Below are 22,295 nucleotides of genomic sequence, written 5' to 3' on the forward strand. Positions count from 1 at the left end.
TTGAGTAGCTGATATCAAAAATGCTTGGAACAAGAAGTGTTTGGGATTTCTTTTTTTTTTTTTTTTTATTTTGTGATATTTGCATTCTACTTACTGGTTTGAGCATCCCTAAACCAAACACCCAAAACCTGAAGTACTCCAATGAGCGTTTAAGCATCATGGTGGTGTGTTCAAAAGTTTCTGATTTAGAGCATTTTGAATCTTAAATTTTCAGATTTGGCATGTTCAATCTGCAACTTCAATTTAAGCTCTCTCATGGAGCTTCTGGTGAAAGTCCAAGATCTCCTGGATCCAGTGGCAGCACTTACTGTCACATAGTGATATACCAGGCACTGCTGGGGGCTCTCTCATAAGCTCGCAATGGTCTCTCCACACTATTAGGGGCAAACCTTTCACCCTTTGGCAAATATAACAGTGGACTAAATCAGACTTTGTTCTGGGGCTTTATTCGTTTTGAATAGAAATTCAAGTTCATTCACATTCTACTCCCTGGTAACCCTCAAAATCAATTACTTCTTTTGAGTCTTCAAAAATGTATTTGCTGAAGTAGGTTTACTCCGCAAGACCCAGAACCAAGCAGTAGATCATGCCACACAGGGATTAACAAAGAGGTCTTCCTTTAATCCTCAGTTATATATTTATTCTCCATGGCATGACATGCTGTGCCACTTAAATTATTCAATTTGATTTCTACCTTGGGACACAGCTGCTGACTAACATTTGATACGTTTTTTCTTTTCTTTTATTTAGAAGGGTTGGATGAGCCTAGATATTAGTAAGTTGCAGAATCGTTGGGGCCAGGGTAAAAGCTGGGGTAGGAGTTATGACTGTTTTTTATGGAAGTCACATTTTTCAGACCTCTCTTAGTGATTTAATAGTTATTTCTTAAAATCACATAAAAAATGGGAAAAGAAAAACTATACACTCCTCGCCTTCCTCCTTTAAACAAAAGGAATGATTTAATGATCTCTTAAAGAAAATGCTTATTTCGCTTTTATGGTTTCATGGTCATGAGGGTTTTGACGTCAAGACTCAAGAGAAAATTTTTCTGTCCTATGAGAGAGTTACTACTGATAGATTTTACTGGATTTTATTAGTTTCTATGATACAAACACAATATTTAGTATGTGCCAGGTTCTGTTCTAAGTTCTCTACATGTATTAACTCATTCAGTCCTCAAAATAATCATACAACGTGAGTAGTATCATCTCATTTCACAGATAAGTAGGGCCCCAAAGAGATTAAGGGACTCACAGAAGGTCTTCCAGTAAACAGCCAAACCAGGATTTGAACCTAGGCAATTTGGTTTCAGAAGAGGTGTTCTTGACTTCCATGATATGTATCTAAATGGCTTCTTTTGAGTAACAGACTATAGGAACCTTGATGACAGTATATAAATCGAATCCTTTTGCCAGAGCTACTAGACCTAGTACAGTATCTCCATGTACAACATACATTCCACTATGGAGCTGGATGTTTTCTAGTGACAATTTTCAGTTTTCAACATTTATTGACCAAATAAATCAATGTTTATGTTGGAGAGTAATTTTAGGATGCAACTATTCGGATACTTGGATGAGATGACATATTGTTTAGTAAAACAATAATGACTTACTGAGCCAGTGCTATGTCTTTACAACTATTCAAGGTGCCACGGGTGAGAAAAAAGATATATATATATGTCATCAACCGTGCTCACAAAGAATTCAAAGTCTCAAGAAAACACTGCTGGACGTGGAGAGAAAAAAAGTTACTTGAACAAAACCAACCAGAAAGCAATTATATATTTCGTCAAAGTTTTAACATTTTGAAAGAACTATATCAAATGTAGCAGAGGTGATTAATTCCTATTACAAAACAGGACATAATTTGTATAAATGGGATTTGACACTATTTACATAAGAATGAGGTTTGATTCATTTACTTTTCTTGTGGGGTGGTATGACAGAAAGGGAACATCATCTGGACCGAGTACTTCCATATTAACTCAAATGTCAAAATCAAAGGATGGCCAAATAGGAACAGCTCTGGAGCACAGTTCCCAGTGAGAACAACCCAGAGAGTGAGTGATCACCACATTTCCAAATGAGTTTTTACTGCCCACAGACCAGGAGATTCCTGGGTCGAAAAGTGCCTCAAGTTTCCAGCATAGCTGTTTCAGCTGGCGCCACAGGATTCCACACAAAAACACAAACAAATCTGGGCAGTCATTTCAACTGGTGCCTGGAAAGACTGGGGTACAGAGCCACCCATTCAACTGAAAGAGGGGGCTGAAACAGGGAGCCAGGTGATCTGGCTCAGTGGGTCTCCCCCCCACAAAGACTAGCAATCTGAAATGTTTTGCAGCAAGTGCAGATGGCTTCAGGATGGTCCAGCTTGGTAGGGGGAAGAGCATTCACCATTACTGAGGCAGTCCACCACTACCCAGGCAGTCTGCCACTATCGAGGCAGTCCACCACTACTGAGGCAGACAGCCATTACCAAGGCACACAACCATTACCGAGGCAGTTCTAACTGTACCTCTGTCAACAAAACCACAAGGAAGTGTACACAGCAGCTGGGCAGAGCCTGTGGCAGCTCAGCAATGCCTCTGCTGGCAGACTGTGACTAGGCTACCCCCTTGCTGGGCAGAGCATCTCTGAAAAAAGGCAGCAGCATGTCAGGAACTTATAAATAAAGCCCCACCTTCCCAGGACAGAGCATCTGGGAAAAGAGGCAGTTATGGGTTGTGCTGCAGCAGACTTAAACGTACCTGCCCAGCAGCTCTGAATGGAACAAAAGAGCTCCCAGCACAGCATTTGAGCCCCTATAAGGGACAGCCTCTTTCCTCAAGCAGCTCCTGACCCTGTATATCTGAAGAGACACCTCATAAAGGAGAGCATAGGATGACATCTGGTGGGTACCCTTCTGGGATGAAGATAACAGAAGAAGAAACAGGCAGCAACCCTTACTGTTCTGCAGCCCCTGTGGGTGATCCCTGGGGAAGCAGGGTCTGGAGTGGACCTCCAGCAGTCCTGCAGCAGAGGGCCTGGCTGTTAGAAGGGCAACTAAGAAACAGAAAGAAATAGCTTCAATATCAACAAAAAAGATGTCTACTCAGAGACCCCATCCGAAAGTCACCAACTACAAAGACCACAGGTAGATAAATCCATGAAAACGGAAAGAAACCAGCGCAAAAGGATGAGAACACCAAAAACCAGAACACCTCTCCTCCTCCAAGGGATCACAACTCCTCACCAGCAAGAGAACAAAACTGAATGGAGAATGAGTCTGATGAATTCACAGAAATAGGCTTCAGAAGATGGGTAATAACAAACTTCTCTGAGCGAAAAGAACATGTTCTAACCCAATGCAAAGAAACTAAGAACCTTGAAAAAAGGTTAGATGAAATGCTAACTAGAATAAACAGCTTAGAGAAGAATACAAACGACTTGATGGATATGAAAAACACAGCAAGAGAACTTCACAAAGCATGCACAAGTTTCAATACCCAGATCGACCAAACAGAAGAAAGGATATCAGAGATTGAAGATAAACTCAATGAAATAAAACAAGAAGGCAAGATCAGAGAAAAAAGAGTGAAAAGAAATGAACAAAGCCTCCAAGCAACATGGGAGTATGTAAAAAGACCTAATCTACATTGATAGGTGTACCAGAATGTGATAGAGAGAATGAATCCAAGCTGGAAAACACTTTTCAGGATATTATCCAGGAGAACTTCTCCAACCTCGCAAAGCAGGCCAACATTTAAATACAGGAAACACAAAGAACCCCACAGAGATATTCCTCAAGAAGAGCAACCCCAAGGCACATATTCGTCAGATTCACCAAGGTTGAAATGAAGGAGAAAATGCTAAGGGCAGCCAGAGAGAAAGGTTAGGTTACCCACAAAGGGAAGCCCATCAGACTCACAGCAGATCTCTCAGCAGAAACCCTACAAGCCAGAAGAGAGTGGGGGTCAATATTCAACATCCTTAAAGAAAATAACTTTCAACCTAGAATTTCATATCCAGCAAAACTAAGCTTTATAAATGAAGGAGAAATAAAATCCTTTATGGACAAGCAATTGCTGAAGATTTTGTCACCACCAGGCCTGCCTTAAGAGAGCTCCTGAAAGAAGCACTAAACATGGAAAGGAACAACCAGTACCAGCCACGCCAAAAATGTACCAAATGGTAAAGACCATTGACACCATGAAGAAAATGCGACAACTAATGGGCAAAACATCTGGCTAGCATCAAAATGGCAGGATCAAATTCGCACATAACAATATGAACCTTAAGTGTAAATGGGCTAAATGCCCCAATCTAAAGGCACAGACTGATAAATTGTATAAAAAGTAAAGACCCATTGGGGTGCTGTATTCAGGAAACCCATCTCACATGCAAGGACATACATAGGCTCAAAATAAAGGGATGAAGATTTATCAAGCCAATGGAGAGCAAAAAAAAAAAAAAAGCAGGAGTTGCAAACCTAGTCTCTGATAAAATAGACTTTAAACCAATAAAGATCAAAAGAGACAAAGAGCATTACATAATGGTAAAACAATCAATGCAACAAGAAGAGTAACTATCCTAAATATATATTCACCCAATACAGGAGCACCCAGATACATAAAGCAAGTTCTTAATGACCCACAAAGAGACTTAGACTCCCAAACAACAACAGTAGGAGACTTTAACACTCCACTGTCAATATTAGATCAACGAGATGGAAAATTAACAAGGATATCCAGGACTTGAACTCAGATCTGGACCAAGCAGACCTAATAGACATCAACAGAACTCTACACTCCAAATCCACAGAATATACATTCTTCTCAGCACCACATCACACTTACTCTAAAGTTAGCCACATAATTTGAAGTAAATCACTCCTCAGCAAATGTAAAAAAACAAAAATCATAACAAATAGTCTCTCAGACCACAGTGCAATCAAATTAGAACTCAGAATTAAGAAACTAACTCAGAACTGCACAACTTCATGAAAACTGAACAACTGGCTCTTGAATGTTGACTGGATAAACAATGAAATGAAGGCAGAAATGAAGGCAGAAATAAAGATGTTCTTCAAAACCAAAAAGAATGAAGACACAACATACCAGAATCTCTGGAACACATTTAAAGCAGTGTCTAGAGTCTAGAAAATTTATAGCAATAAATGCCCACATGAGAAGTGAGGAAAGATCTAAAATCAACACCCTATTATGAAAATTGAAAGAGCTAGAGGAGCAAGATCCAAAAAATTCAAAAGCTAGTAGAAGACAAGAAATAACTAAGATCAGGGCAGAATTGAAAGAGATAGAGACACAAAAACCCCTTCAATAAAATCAATAAATCCAGGAGCTGGATTTTTTGAAAACATCAACAAAATAGACAGACTGCTAGCCAGATTAATAAAAAAAAAAAAAAGAGAGAAGAATCAAATAGATGCAATACAAAACGATAAAGGTGATATCACCACGGATTCCACAGAAATACAAATGACCATGAGAGATCACTACAAATAACTCTGTGCACATAAACCAGTAAACTTGGAAGAAGTGGATAAATTCCTGGACACTTCCAACCTCCCAAGCCTAAAAGAGGAAGAAGTTAAAACCCTGAATAGACCAATAACAAGGGCTGAAGCTGAGGCAGCAATTAATAGCCTACCAACCAAAAAAAGCCCAGGTCCAGATGGGTTCACAGCCGAATACTACCAGGCATACAAAGAGAAGCTGGTACCACTCCTTCTAAAACTATTCCCAACAATACAAAAAGAGGGAATCCTTCCCAAATCATTTTGTGAGACCAAAATCATCCTGATACCAAAACTCAGCAGAGACTCAACAAAAAAAGGAAAGCTTTAGGCCAATATCCATGATGAACATAGATGCAAAAATGTTCAATAAAATACTGTCAAACAGATTGCAACAGCACATCAAAAAGCTTACCCATCATGATCAAGGAGGATTCATCCCGGGGATGCAAGGCTGGTTCAACATATGCAAGTCTATAAACGTAATCCACCAAATAAACAGAACCAAAGACAAAAACCATGATTATCTCAATAGATGCAGAGAAGACCTTCAACAAAATTCAATAGCCATTTATGCTAAAAACTCTCAATAAACTAGGTATCGATGGAACATACCTCAAAATAATAAAAGCTATCTATGAGAAACCTACAGCCAATATCATACTGAATGGGCAAAAACTGGAAACATTCCCTTTGAAATCTGGCAATAGACAAGGATGCCCTATCTCACCACTCCTATTCAATATAGTATTGGAAGTTCCAGCCAGAGCAATCAGGCAAGAAAAAGAAATAAAGGGTATTCAAATAGGAAAGGAGGAAGTCAAATTGTCTCTATTTGCAGATGACATGACTGCATATTTAGAAGACCCCATCATCTCAGCACAAAAATCTCCTTAAGCTGATAAGCAACTTCAGCAAAGTCTCAGGATACAAAATCAGTGGGCAGAAATCACAAGCATTCCTATACACCAATAACAGACAAACAGAGAGCCAAATCATGAGCAAATACCCATTCACAATTGCTACAAAGAGAATAAAATACCTAGGAATACAACTAACAAAGGATGTAAAGGACCTTTTCAAGAAAAACTACAAACCACTGCTCAAGGAAATAAGAGAGGACACAAATAGATGGAGAAACATTCCACAGTAATGGTTAGGAAGAATCAATATTGTGAAAATGGCCACACTGACCAAAACAATTTATAGATTCAATGCTATCCCCATCAAGCTTCCAATGATCCACTTCGCAGAACTGGAAAAATCCACCTTAAACTTCAAATGGAACCAAAAGAGAGCCCACATAGCCAAGATAATCCTAAATTAGAAGAACAAAGCTGGAGGCATCATGCTACCTGACTTCAAACTATACTACAAGGCTACAGTAATCAAAACAGCATGGTACTGGTACCAAAACAGACATATAGACTAATGGAATGGAACAGAGGCCTCGGAGGCAAAGCCACACACCTACAACCATCTGATCTTTGACAGACCTGACAAAAACAAACAATAGGGAAAGGATTCCCTGTTTAATAAATGGTGTTGGGAAATCTGGCTAGCAGTGTGCAGAAATCTGAAACTGGACCCCCTACTGACACCTTAAACTAAAATTAACTCCCGATGGATTAAAGACTTAAACATAAGACCTAACACCATAAAAACCCTAGAAGAAAACCTAGGCAAAAACCATTCAGGACATAGGCATAGGCAAGGACTTCATGACCAAAACACCAAAAGCATTGGCAACAAAAGCCAAAATAGACAGATGAGATCTAATTAAACTCCAGAGCTTCTGTACAGCAAAAGAAATGATCATTAGAGTGAACTAACAATCAAGAGAATGGGAAAAAGTTTTCGCAATCTACCCATCTGAGAAAGGACTAATATCCAGAATCTACAAAGAACTAAAACAGATTTACAAGAAAAAAGCAAATCCATTCAAAAGTGGATGAAGGATATGAAAAGACACATTTCAAAAGAAGACATATATGAGGCCAGCAAACATATGAAAAAATGCTCATCATCACTGGTCATGAAAGAAATGCAAATCAAAACCACATTGAGATATCATCTCATGCCAGTTAGAATGGTGATCATTAAAAAAAATCTGGAGACAACAGATGCTGGAGAGGATATGGAGAAATAGGAACACTTTTACACTGCTGGTGGGAGTGTAAATTAGTTCAACCATCATGGAAGATAGTGTGTTGATTCCTCAAGGGCCTAGAAATAGAAATTCCATTTGACCCAGCAATCCCTTTACTGGGTATATACCTAAAGGATTACAAATTATTCTATTATATAGACACATATGTTCACTGAGGCACTGTTTACAATAGCAAGGACCCGAAACCAACCCAAATGCCCATCGATGACAGACTGGACAAGGAAAATGTGGCACATATACACCATGAAGTACTATGCAGCCATAAAAAAGATGAATTCGTGTCCTTTGTAGGGACATGGATGAATCTGAAAACCATCATTCTCAGCAAACTGACACAAGAACAGAAAATCAAACACTGCATGTTCTCACTCATAGGTGAGTGTTGAACAATGAGAACACATGGACACAGGGAGGGGAGCATCACACACTGGGGTCTATTGGAGGGGGGCTATAGGAAGGACAGCAGTGGGTAGGGAAGTTGGGGAGGGATGACATGGGGAGAAATGCCAGATAAAGGTGACAGGGCGATGTAGGCAGCAAAACACATTGCTACGTATGTACCTATGCAACAATCCTGCATGATCTGCACCTGTGCCCCACAACCTAAAGTACAATAAAAAAAAAAATCAGTCTGAGTTATTGACCCATAATGACAATACATTGATACTCAATTTCCAAGCCTTATAAAACCCTTTAAGACTGACCAAGGTCTTTCTTAATGATAAGGTAACTGTAGGAGGTACCTTAAAATAGAAGATTTTAGGAGCCAATCTATGTTTTATGATAAAAGTCAGTATGTATGTAGGGGGAAGGCTCCTCATTTCCTCCTAAACTTATTAAAACTATTTTTAAAATATTAATTCCTGCCTTCCTCAGGATACATACATTTATCATGACATCTGCATGTGATATCTGCTGTAACAAGCCTTTGCAGAAAAGTCCTCTTTTCTTTCTACCCAATGACCTGCATTTTCCAAACACCACATTAAAAAATACTACAAGCAGCCTGAAAATAAAAATGCTGGAACGGAACTCTTCACACAGCCTGGATTTCATTTCATTAATTTAGAATGAGCCTTAAGCCACATTACACAGTGATGGCAGTCAACACACTGCACTGAAGCTAGAAATACATTTCATTCTACTTTATTTCACCTCCTAACATACATTCATCGCACCTTTTTTTTTTTTTTGCACAGCCAATAGTATCAAACAAGCAGAAAAGGTCTAGATTTTATCTGTTGCTTGGTAACAGAAGCACCCAATAGAAATAGCAGAACTATTTCCCAAAATTATGGTAAAAATGATAGAGAACCCATACTTGCCATGAGATGGGATTTTTTTGTTTGTTTTTCTGAGACAGAGTCTCACTCTGTCGCCAGGTGCCTGGCTGGAGTGCAGTGGCACAATCTCAGCTCACTGCAACCTCCGCCTCCTGGGTTCAAGGAATTCTCTTGCCTCAGCCTCCTGAGTAGCTGGGACTACAGACGCACGCCACCATGCCCAGCTAATTTTTGTATTTTTAGTAGAGATGGGGTTTCACCTTGTTGACCAGGATGGTCTCGATCTCTTGACCTCATGATCTGCACACCTCGGTCTCCCAAAGTGCTGGGAATACAGGCTTGAGCCACCATGCCTGGCCGTGATGATTTTTTAAACAATTTCCTAGCCAGTTTTGAATTCAATGCATATACACAAAGAAAGGAGGATAAGTTCCTAATGATTCCTCTAATAATAAAATCTGAAAAGCATAACAAAATATTCATTTGGGAATATTTCTGGAAAAGTTGTAGATAAAACAAGCTTCATAAATACTTGAAATTGTGTCTTGTCTTTGTTTTAAATGATTAGACTCAGTTAACACTAATAAGTCAACCTCTTGAAAAGGGCTCTATTTTTGTTTTATGAGTATGTAAACTCAATCTGACATCTCCTGTACTCCTACCATCTTCACCTGTTCCCCACTCATAATGGCTTGAGTCCTATCTTCCTCTTTGCAATTCTAGATTTTAAGATTGTGAGTAAATAAGAATATTAAGAGTTGCATGAGTTGCATACATGTCTACACTTCGCTTCTTAAAAGCTTTTTGTATTGACTATTTTTAAAATGTGTATTTATAATGATTTTGGGAAGTAGTAAAACAGTTTGTTCAGTACTCTTGCAGGCTTCTCAGTTTCCCACAGGTAATTCTGAGAACAATGTCCAGAAGAATGCAACACAGGGAAGGCCCAACTGCGGACTTCCTTTTAACCTAGGAGGTGGGGAGATGTGAGACAAAGGCAAACAGAAATAAAGAGGGAGCAGTGAAAACTGTTTTCAAGGCAGGACAGTCATTTAGACATCCCTATGGTGAGGCACTGATTTCTAATTATAGCTTCTGTAGTTTGGAGTGGGGTATAGACATAGTCCCATTATGTCAGTGTTAATTGAAACCATGAGAATGCAGCTCTCTTTGGCATAGGAGCTATTAATTTTCATAGTGCATGTAACCACTTGTGCATTTCTGAAAGACCACAACAGACTTCATCCTTCCAGGCAAAACTGCTGCTACAAGCAGGTAAATAAGAAATGTATCATGAAGCATGACAAATAATGATGGAATAAGTAATACAAAGATGTGTAGTACAAGCATATTCTTGAACCATCTGTTACTAATTAAGGGGGCTTTGGGGAAGTTTGAATTGTAAAGCTCAATGGAGTGAGCTAAATTCACTGGCGATTTGGGCCCAGAGAAACCAAAAGCAAGGCAAGTGTGCTTCAACTACGAAGTGCCTTTCTCTTGAAGCAACTTCAGCTTGCTGGTGGCTAATGGCCTTGCAAAGGCTCAGCGATAATCACATCATTGTTCAACTTTTAACTGCAACCCTTTTGCTGCAAAAGTAAACTAGAAAAGCAGGGCATCCACTCATAAAGAAAGTGGGAACATCTCTATGCATGCAAACAAGACCATGACACTTATCACATTTCACTTCAAAGACCTCTTTGTAGGCCAGGCAAAGTGGCTTATACCTGTAATCCCAGCAGATTGGGAAGCTGCCGTGGGAGGATCACTAGAGGCCAGGAATTCAAGACCAGCCTGGGCAACATAGTGAGACCCCATCTCTTAAAAAAAAAAAAAAAAAAAAACAAAGAAAGAAAAATTAGCTGGGAGTGGTGGCATGTGCCTATAGTCCTAGCTACTTGGGAGGCTGAGGCAGGAGGACTGCTTGAGTCCCAGAGGTCAAAGCTGCCATGAGCTGTGATTGTGCCACTACACTCCAGCCTGGGTGACAGAGCAAGACTGTGTGAAGACGGAAGGAAGGGAGGAAGGGAGGAAGGGAGGGAGGGAGGGAGGGAGGGAAAAGTAAAGAAAGAAAAAAGAAAAAAAAAAAAGATCTCTCTGTAGATGAAGTGAGTGATGAGGTGGCTCTTTTCAATTAGGGAACACATCTCTTACTCTGAAAGGTCTATTTTCAGGCCCAAAGCAGTTAGTTTTATTGGGCACCAAAAGAAGAAACATTTATTTCTTGGGTTGTTCTAGAGATTCCCCCCTGCAAACTATGCTTCTCAGACAGGAGTTAGCAGGGATGAGAACCCATATACATATATGGGTTATATATATATATATATAACCTTACTTGGGTATCTAAACTGGTAGAGAATCTTATTTATAAATTAATCAAACGAATTTTTCAACATGTTCATTTTGAAATGTTTTTGATAGCCAGCTCCTTTATTGTCTTTCCTATACAAGTGTATCTCAAGATTTTTAACTGGTTGTCATATTCCAAAAATTAATGTAATAAATATCATCTCAGGTATGCAAGTATGCCTTGCGTGCTTGTATACAGATGCATTCAACAGATGGTTGATATTTATAGAATTATTGATTCAGCACCTTTATAAACTGATTTGATGCCTATGGTCCTTATTCATTTAGATAATATAACTTAAAGGGTTTGATTTCAAGTCAGTCCTTAAGTTTAGAAGCTCAGTGGTGAAGCAAAAACATTATCTTTTTTAGGCATTCCAAATTGTGACCACAATACTTAAAGTGGCCACAAAACTTTATTTTCAACTGAACAATTGACAAGTTATGTTTTACTCCATGTAAACTCAGCCATATTGCTCCTAATCACTGAATACCCATAAAACTACACAAGTATCTCTTAGGCTTACATGATAATACAATGACTATAGAATAGAGACCAAGCTTAAAAAAAAATCGTTAGGGTTATATTTAGAATGTAAATTTCTCAAGGCCGGCCGCGGTGGCTCACCTGAGGTGAGGAGTCAAGACCAGCCTGACCAACTTGGAGAAACCCCATCTCTATTAAAAATACAAAATTAGCTGGGTGCAGTGGCACATGCTTATAATCCCAGCTACTCGGGAGGCTGAGGCAGGAGAATCGCTTGAACCCAAGAGGCAGAGGTTGTGGAGAGCCGAGATCGTGCCATTGCACTCCAGGCTGGGCAACAAGAGTGAAACTCTGTCTCAAAAGAAAAAAAAAAAAAAGTAACTTTCTCAAAGAATTTAACAATACTAAGGTGGACAGGGAATCTTTTTCTTTCTATTAAGAAAAATTCATACCAAAAGCAACATCAAAAAGTTATTATGCCTGTAATCCCAATGTTTTGGGAAGCTGAGGTGGGAGGATCACTTGAGGCCAGGAGTTCAAGATCAGCCTGAGCAACATAGTACATGACTCTGTCTCTACAAAAAATAAAACATAAAAACATAACAAAAATCACGTGAAGGCACATGCCTGTGGTTCCAGGTACTCGGGAGGCTGAGGCAGCAGGATTGCTGGAGGCCAGGAGATCGAGGCTACAGTGAGCTATGATCATGCCACCGTGCTCCAGCCTGGGTGAAAGAGCGAGATCCTGCCTCTTTTTAAAAAGAAAGGATAAAGAAAAAGTGATTGTGACTATTTAGCGCTGGGTCACATAAGTAAGGGTGTCTGAATCTTACATATCGAAGTCAAGCTTCTTGGTTTCCCACAGTTAATTCTGAGAACAATGTCCAGAAGCTGGGCAACACAGGGAAGGCTCAACTGCATACTTCCCCCTTACCCGGGAGGTGGGTAGACGTGAGACAAAGGCAAGCCTTTTCTAGCCTTCAGTCCTCTAACTGCAATCACTTGCCTCTAAACTTTTTGGTTTGGCTACCCTTCCCGTCCATGTTTACAGGTTCCAGAATCTCAGAATCTCAGTTCTCCAGCCTTGCAAAGTGAGGCTAACACCAAAGCGGGCTTGAGTCAGTGTCTGGCCCTTTTTCTCCAAGTCAGCACTGAACTCAAAGGGGAGAGGGTTAACATAAAGAAAGCACTTTTCAAACACGAGCAAAGAGCTCTTGATTCTCTGCCCTTCTCTTTGGCACAAGTGCACACACACACACACATGTGCACATGCAGGCAGAGATGTCCAAATCACATGGCAGTGTCCTTCTGCCCTTTCAGTGGAGGATGAACATGAGGAATTGTTGAAGGAGGGCAAATGTGCTGGGTATACCACCATGCAAACATCTTTGATCTGCATTCACTGTGCACTATTTTAGGGACTCTGACATAAGTACGTCCAAGATTAACAGTGGTTGCTGGGGTTGGCAGAGGTTCAAGAATCAGATATTATTCCCTTAATTATAACAATCATCTCCCCAGCTACCCTCAACTCCACCCTCATATGCCACAACAAATATTTGTAATTTATGATGAAAATATCAAATAAAGAGTGAACAAAACCATACTAGAAAAAATTGTTTCCTGACAGTTTACGGCCTGGAGATGAGAGAGAGAACAACCCACATAATGTATGCAATCAGTGAACTAATCCTTATTATCACCCAATTCTAATATGAAAAATCCTATGAGCACCTATTTCATAATAAACCATTCTTTAGAATCTTTATCTCCACTCTGGTGAACATAAGTTTTCTCTGTAACTAGAGTGACCCATGCATCCTAGCCACTCCACGACAGTCATGGTCACTTATTAACAATTAGTGACACCTGGCTGGTGCAGTGGCTCATACCTATAATCCCAGCATGTTGGGAGGCAGAGGCATGCAGATCATCTGAGGTCAGGAGTTCAACACCAACCTGGCCAACATGGTAAAACCCTGTCTCTAATGAAAATACAAAAATCAGCTGGGTGTGGTGGCCACATGTCTGTAATCCTAGCTACTAGGGAGGCTGAGGCAGGAGAATCATCTGAGCCTGGGAAGTGGAGGTTGCAGTGAGCCAAGATCTCACCACTGCACTCAAACCTGGGTGACAGAATGAGACTTCATCTCAAAAAACAATTAGTGACACCTGTTGTCTGTAACTAATGTGTTAATAAGCACCCCTTGGTTTAGACAATAAGTGTCCTGTTTGGACAATAAATTATATGGTCATCCTAACTGTAGATGAACTCTGAGAGGCAATCAGGTAGCTATTTTCATGTCTGTAGTGCTGTCCAGTTTTTATGCTGTCCATTCTTCCAGTCCTCAAAACAACCAAATCGCCTCAGCAGAATCTGCTGTCGCTGTGCATCCAGGCCTTTTAGCACTGGCCTACAATGTGGCTTTCCCTTTGAGGGCCTAAGGTTGACAGCACTATCAGCCTTGAAAAGATCACTTTGCCCCAGTTTATTTCTGTTTCTTCCCTGGTATCGACTTTTGGAAAGGTAGAGGTGGTAAGGTCTTAGAGAAGTTTACAGATTTCATTTGGGGGAGGGGAGTGGCAGTGAAGGAGCAGTGGGAACCCCTTTCCTCTTGAAATCTTGCTCAGATCCCTACTGTGTGAACTCAAAGACAGCAAAGATTCTCTGGTGGAACTGGGAGGTAAAGGCACGGTTGCATGGTCTCACCCACAAAAGACTTCATTCTCTGTTGCTTCTGCTCATGGAGGCCCTTAGAGCAAGATCCTGCTCAAGAACAGAGTCTATCAGCTGGGCACGGTGGCTCTCACCTCTAATCCTAGCACTCTGAAAGGCCAAGGCAGATGGATCACTTGAGGCCAGGAGTTCGAGACCAGCCTGGCCAACATGGTAAAACCCCGTCTCTACTACAAACACAAAAAATTAGCCAGCTACTAGGGAGGCTGAGGAAGGAAAATCGCTTGAGCCCCAGAGGTGGAGATTGCAGTGAGCTGAGATCCTGCCATGCACTCTGGCCTGGGCACAAGAGCAAGACATTGTCTCAAAAAAAAAAAAAAAAGAAGAAGAAGAAGAAAATAAAAGAACAGAGTCTATCTAGACCAATTCACTGAATTTACCAATGAGGAAACAGATTCATTTCATCAGCTCCTGGTCAAATACTACAATTTCACTTTCTGTATTGGTAATCCTACAAATCATGAGTTAACAGCAGTATGGTCCACACTAATTGCCATAGAAACCTATCTTCCAAAGAGCTGAGTACACCTCCTAACAAGGAAACACATGTTCTTGGGGATTAAATGTTTTTCTAGACTGTAACTAGTAGGCTCATAGTCACACAAAACAACTAAATGTGGAGCCTGTGTGTGTATGGTTCTTTCTGTAGAAAGGAAGTAGAATAAGAGCTAAAATGGGTACGGCAGTATTAACCCACTTTTAAAACGAAGATTCCTGAGTAAACATATATTTCCCTTCTAAGAATAGCTAGAAAAGAAACCACAATAATAATGATGGGTGAAGAGTCTGATCACAGTATTGTTTAGGAACTCTAAAATGTACATGTATAAGGACAAAGTGTAGGAGAGAAGAGGTAAGAGAGGAAGAAAAGGCTGCTAGAAGCCAACAGAATTCTGGTGATTTATTTTTCTACCTTTCCCAAACGTTCTTTTAACATGAAACAAAACAATAACAGAGAAGACAAGAGTGCTTACCACGGAGACCTTGCTCACAACATCTCCGGCAACCGCTAAGCCTTGAGCAAAAGTACGGGCTGCTACAAATGCACGAGTAACCTGCAGCTTTAATTTGCGAGGGACATCTCCAAAGGGCTTCAGCTGCTCCGTATACTTGCTCACGCATTCTAGATACTCATCTGTAAAGTGGTACTGGGAGTTCACCAGGCGGAACATCCGCTCCAGGAGGCGAGCCCAGAAGTCATTCAGCATTTCTTCCAGGTTCACATTTCCCACCACGTAGTAACGCTTCAACTCTACGAAGAGATCTTTAAATAGCTCAGAATTTTGCATGTATAAATGGCCATATGTCTTCACAAACATATCATTCAGGGATTTCTCTGCATTTTCAAGTAGTTCTTTGAAGAATTCTAAAAGCAAAACCAAAAAAAGAAAAGGAAAAAGGGAAGAGTTTTCAGTATTTAAATAACTGCTTTTCTAGTAAATTTGTAAACTGAAAAAAAAAACCCACACAACTAAACTAGAAAACATGTTTGTGTGTAGGAAACATTTGTCAATGAAAGGAAAACTATGTCACAAAGTCACTTACATAGGTGTCTGAGAGAGGAAAAAAATGAAAATGTAAACCAACAACTTCTCAGGAGTAAGTATAACACACACATTCTCTCGTTCTCTCTCTCTCTCTCTCTCTCTCTCTCTCTCTCTCTCTCTCTCTCTCTCTCTCTCTGTCATAGGTGTCATAGGTGGATAAAGAAAAACTGGGGGGGAAAATGGGTACATTAAGTCTAAAACATGAGATTTCCCAGAATTTTTTATTTCAGAATATAAGCCAAAGTTAATCATGCCTCCTAATTGTAACTTAAGACCAGGACATGTGTTTTCAAAAGTTGTTATTTTACTTGGGCATAAATTTCTTTTTCATTTCTCATTTTTACTTATCTATACAATCATGCACTATAGTTGCCTGGAAAATGCTTGAGGCCAAGAAACATACTCAAACACCCCTACAAGCAAGCACATGAGTTTTCTGAATATAAATTCCTGGGTGTTTCTCTGTGACCGTAGTATAAATTGGGAGTATCCAGTGATCTGGGTTTCTAAAGGATTCATACAATAACATCATGTAACTATTTTCAATGTTTCGTGTGTGTGTGTGCGTGTGTGTGCGCGTGCGCGTGCGTGAGAGAGAGAAGAATGCATAATGGACTTAATCATAAATATAGTATATTTCAGATCAACGTTTTGACTACCATATAGCCACAGCCTAAGTATTAGAGATTTTAATCTCTTAACTACAAATGGCAAACTAGTTGATGTCTGAAACTTTCCTCAGGAACTTCAAATGAAAAATCAAGCCAACAGTGTATCTATAACATTAATCATTCTTAAAGAATCTCTTGCCTGTTATAAAAATAAACACCTCGTGATATCAAGTTTATAAGCAGGAAATATAACAAATACCAAAGCAAAATATAAGGACCACATCAAATAAGAAACTGCCTCTGAGTAAATATGGAGCAGAAAAGAAAATATGACACCTACTTCAAAGCCAGAATATTGGCAAGCTTAAGAAAATGCAATAGTCCTACAAAACCATTCTCTTCTCACATTGGGTGGGCAATTCAGAGACTGGCCGGTAATTCCAAATAGCTTTTCAAAACCTGGACTGAGGAAGCTTAAATGCCATCTGGTCCATGTTCCACACCATGGAAGACATAAAAGAAGGCACATGTGGGTTGCATGGGAGATATATGTGTGTGACTTTTCTGACATGCCAGGAGATTCTATACCTATGCCTCTCAGCCCCTAACTCATCATTTAGTGGTTGCTTTGAGGCCTGAGGCTGAAGTCCACAGTTCCCTCTAGTTTCAGCTTTTCAAACATTATATGTGTGGTTTGTGGGTTTTTTCTTTGCTTCTCTCCTTTTCCTTTTATCTATTTTTTTTCTACTATTGCTTGCCTTTTATTTACTAGGCTTTCTTCAGAGAAAGAAAGGGAAATTGACTCCCTCTGCATAGTAAACAAATAGGCAGGTCAACTCATCCCCATTGTAAGTGTGCAGCCTGCCATTTTTACCAAAGTTCTCTCTCTGAAAGTGAGAGGGCAGAAAGTGCACAAAGAGTTAGGGGAACAATACAAGAAGCACACCAATCAGCTACCCAGGATGGCCTTTTATTCCCTCCAAAATCCCCTGAGTGGTTCTCAAAGTGTGGGCCTGGGACCAGCAGCATCAGCATCACCTGAGCACTTGCTATAAATGCACATTCTCAGCCCCACCCCAGACTTACGGAATCAGAAACCCTGGAGGGTCTCTTTTGCTGGGCATCATTCCATTTCTACTAAGGGCACTCTCAGCACCAGCTAGACAACTGGCTTGTTCACATGCCAAATGGCTTGGTAGACAGGCCAAAATTTTCAGCCATCCGTGATTCTGATATATCCTAAAGTTTGAGAACAACTGCTGTAGCCACTGAAACATCTCCCATTTCACCTGTTAGTTGCAATCACCAACAACTCAGGGGCTGTGTTGAGTGTGAAGCAGTCAGGGTAAGCATTAATGTTTTAATTAAGAGAAAATACCTTTCCAATGAATTGTGTTTTTTAATAAATTTGTTACATTCCTAGGAATGACTTTCTTACTGTCTTGGGGGAAAATTTTCTTGTGTAGAACTCTTTCAACTAAGTGTTAACATAGATGATCAAATGTATGCAACACTTTTCTAGAGTTCAAAATTGAGAAGGGAGCTTAAATGCCATCTGGTCCATGTTCCACACCATGCTTGAATTTTGCTAGCATCCTTGCCCAGTGGTGATTGCTCATGGAAGACATAAAAGAAGGCACATGTGGGTTGCGTTATTACATGACCAGTATGTTGCACACATAGCTATCACATATTGAAAAATAAAGCCTCGTCATCATTGGGAACACCATGCAAGCCTTGTGTCAATCTAGTGCTATTAATATTTCATGACTAAAAAGAGTGGATTCCAACAGTAACCACAGGTCCTTCCTTATACTGAATTTTTATTGTATTGCTCATAAAATTGGCACACATCAGAAGAAACTAGACATTCAGAATTATTTGACTTGTGCTTTCATAGTTATTTAGTAGGTAACTCTCAAAACTCACTCGCATTTTTAATGAATGTCACCTAGAGTCATGTTGGTTTTTAGGGGTGGGGTAGCGTACAGTGTGGCATTTCTAGCTTAGTTTTAATTTAAAACTTCTAATGAATGTCAAGTTTTAGCCTTTTGACAAAGTGCTGGAAGTCAAACACTAAATCACTGAACACTTTATGGAAAAAATAAAACATTATCTATCTTAGAGTTCCTCATTCAGGTTAAGAGTTTATGGGTTGATGTAGCCATATATAACATAGCTACTTCAGAGTACAAGAGAAATGGCCTAATGAAGAGGAGACTGATTTGAAACTGACATGCCCCTGTCCAACACCCACCATGAACCATACTTTGGCTTCCACGACTCACATTATGTCTAGGAAAGTGTGTGTGTGTGTGCGCGCGTGCGTGTGTGTATGTTAGTTTATACTTTAAGAGCCCAGCTTGGTGCTATATGCATCCTTAATCCTAATTCATTTCATCATTCAGAAAATTTATTTTCTTTCCTTCGCATTTTTAAAGACTCTTTAATGTGGCTATATAAGTTGCAAATATAAAGACGATTTGAGTGAGCATGTGGTTAATAAATGCTTGAGAAATTCTATAAAACTGATATAACGAGTTAAAACGTCACAATGTAATTTCTCCAAATGGCTATGCAATTTGACAAGTATGTACTGAGTGGCTATTATGGGCTCAAATCAAAGTACATGTTGTTTTACCATGCATCTTAACCTTCTTCCTGCCCAATCAGACCATAATGAAAATTTCTGGTAAGACAAATTTCCCCCATCCAATTCACCTTTACTATACCCTGCCACTCTCCACGTATGGTTTTATGAGAACACCAGAGATTTTTTTAAACATCTATAAAATTGTTAATCTTTCATTACATATAACAAGTTCCTAAATATTCATCTATTTAATCTATGAGAGTCAACCAAACAAAAATCAGGGGATGCAGAAGACCCAGACTCATTTCTTTATAGACTGATTCTTACTAGCCCTATTACATGGGACTATTCAACCTACGCCTTTTGCCTTTTGCCTTTTGCCTCAAAGGGACCTCATAAGGATGGCAAACATCATTTAAATTCTAAAATCCATACCAATTAGGTACAATATCAACTAAAGCATAATAATTTGCTATTAGAAAAAAGGGGAAAAATCCTTTTGCATCTGTTCCTCCTATTAAACTAGCAGCTCGCATGTTCTTGCATAATTCTTTCACATCCCCAATCCTCCTTTCTATTCCCATGACATTTACTTCTACAATGAGGAATGAAGCATAAATTAGCCATTCAGATCCTGTTCCACAGCCATCAATGGCAACTTCAGTAATCGCTGTAATGCTCATCTCTATTTTTTTTTTTTTTTTTCAATTATTCTCAGAACTCCTAATCAGGGTCAGATCTTAACTGTTGAAGAAGAGCTGTACAGGCTCTAGACACCTAGCAATCATTGCTCATAATCATTACGCCTGAAACTAATTACAATACATTTGGTGACTAAGAAAGAACCAGCCAAGAGCAATGTAAACCAGGGTTCCACAACAACCAGAAGCCAAACAAATTGGAAGTTAGATCTCCTGTGCAGCAATTGCTTGGATTCATGAAAAAATGCTGCTCAGGGAATCTGTTTTAAGTAAAGCTACCAGTGTCTGAAAGAAAGTTAGAGAGGTGGAGGTTTACAAGCATTTGAAATATACTGCCTCTGATCAGGGTTTATTTCCTCTCCAATTTTCAGTTTGAAGGCTTGGGTATATATGTTCTAAAGATAAAGCAGCTGCTACTCCTTGAACTCATGAATGGCCACTCAACACAGGGATGGAAATAAACACTGTAACATGCTATGAATCTAAAGCAGCAGGACACAGTGGGAAAAACATGAGATCTCTCACTCAGGGGCTGTATGACCCTGGTTAGGCAAAAGGCCTAATCTCTCTGAGCCTCTTTTATCCCCTCCAGAAAATGGGGCTATTATCACTCACCTCACATGGCTAATGCTTGGCATAAAGTAGATGCACAATAAATAAACACTATTACTAATATGTGAGATGACAGTGTTGTCACTCTTACAGTTTCTTTGTATCTCCAATCATTTTTTTAAAAATCTTTAAAGACTGGTTTTTATCTTTTCTAGTGGAGTCAAACATTATCCATCTGAGGGGACATAAATAAAGCCAAAGTTGCTGGAGGTCTCCTAAGAAGACTCAAGACTTTATGAAATTGGGAGCTATTTATCCTAAGGGAAATGCTTAATGATTCTACCTTCCAAGGTTGTGAAACATCCCAGACATCTATGAGGGTGGGAGTGACTGCTGGGTGAAAAATAGGAAATGGGAAAACCTCACCCTTGAGAAGAGAGTTTACATTAAATAAGAGAATACCATACACACCACACACATATAAAAAAATAAGAATTAATCAGCATGTCAACACCCCCTGCCCATGTATTTCATTTGCATACAACCTTCTTTGCCAGAAGTCCACTTGGTATAAGGACTGAGCTAGGGGATTCTAAGTACCTTCCAATTCTAAAATCTAATCATTCTAAATGTAAGTAGTACTACCAATTTAACATGGGAAAAATTAGAGTGAAAATGCAAAACTTTTCCATACAAAGGTTTTCTATGTAAATATCCCGTCTTTTAAAAAAGAGAAGAACATCATGTACTTCTGGAACTTTACTTCTGGAACTTCTAGCCCCAGCTACTTGTCTTGCATCAAATAAGCATCACAATTCTTGAAATAGGCCAAAGAACCTCCGGTTCTGCTATTAAATGCCACATTAGTTACTCCTTTATAAATAATCAACTGGCTATTGATTAATGAACTAGAATGCATTCTAGAATTAACCCATAACCTTAAGAGATTGGGGCCCTTTTTATTCAATCCATTTGCTTGGTGCTATAAATGACCACCTGGTATTTACATGATTAGGAAGCTGCCTTTTACATATAAGGATTAATTTTCTCTTCCTACAAATGCTCTATTTCATACTCCTGGTATGGAATGCAAACATTAAGCTACTAGATCAACAAAATTACTGAAAAAAGAAGCCTCCTTGTAAATGCTACAAATCATACCTTTCAAACTGCTAAGAAAATTTAAACAGTTACACCCATTGATTCTTTCACCCAAGATCAAGTAATTAATGAAGAACAGCAAACATAAGCATTTAAAAATACAGGGAAAAAAGGAGACGCGGCAAGCATCTTACTGACAACCTGAAACTTTGGTTTACGACTATCTCCTCCTGTCTTACTTTTTTGATAAAGTCTATGTTTTGCTTTCTTTTTAAACAGGCATTTTTCTCGAGCATGGCATAATCTCACTCCTCAACAATCCTGCTAAGGCATGGTATACCAAAAGACTGAATACTGAACATATGTTTATCAACTGATAGCAAATCAATATGCTGCTCCTTGGCCAGGTGCAGCAGCTCACACCTGTAATGCCAACACTTTAGAAGGCCAAGGTGGGAGGACTGCTTGAAGCCAGGTGTTTGAGATCAGCCTGGGAATTGAGACCCCCATCTCTACAAAAATTTTAAAACTTAGCCAGGCATGGTGCTGCATGTCTGTAGTCCTAGCTACCAGGGAGGCTGAGGTGGGAGAATTGCTTAAGCCCAGGAGTTCAAGGCTGCCATGAACTATTACCACACAACTGC

The 22,295-nt window shown here is 39.6% G+C and overlaps 1 protein-coding gene across 1 annotated transcript in view; it reads right to left on the bottom strand.

The window, feature by feature from the left end:
- The window catches only part of GPC4 (glypican 4), a 125,869-nt gene that overhangs the window by 13,798 nt on the left and 89,776 nt on the right, over nucleotides 1-22,295 (bottom strand). The window contains exon 3 of the mRNA XM_002763281.5: nucleotides 15,521-15,912. Coding sequence (XP_002763327.3) covers nucleotides 15,521-15,912 — 392 coding nt within the window. The remainder of the gene's footprint in view (nucleotides 1-15,520; nucleotides 15,913-22,295) is intronic.

The sequence above is a fragment of the Callithrix jacchus genome, chromosome X, assembly GCF_049354715.1.
Source record: "Callithrix jacchus isolate 240 chromosome X, calJac240_pri, whole genome shotgun sequence".
Classification (NCBI taxonomy): domain Eukaryota; kingdom Metazoa; phylum Chordata; class Mammalia; order Primates; family Cebidae; genus Callithrix; species Callithrix jacchus.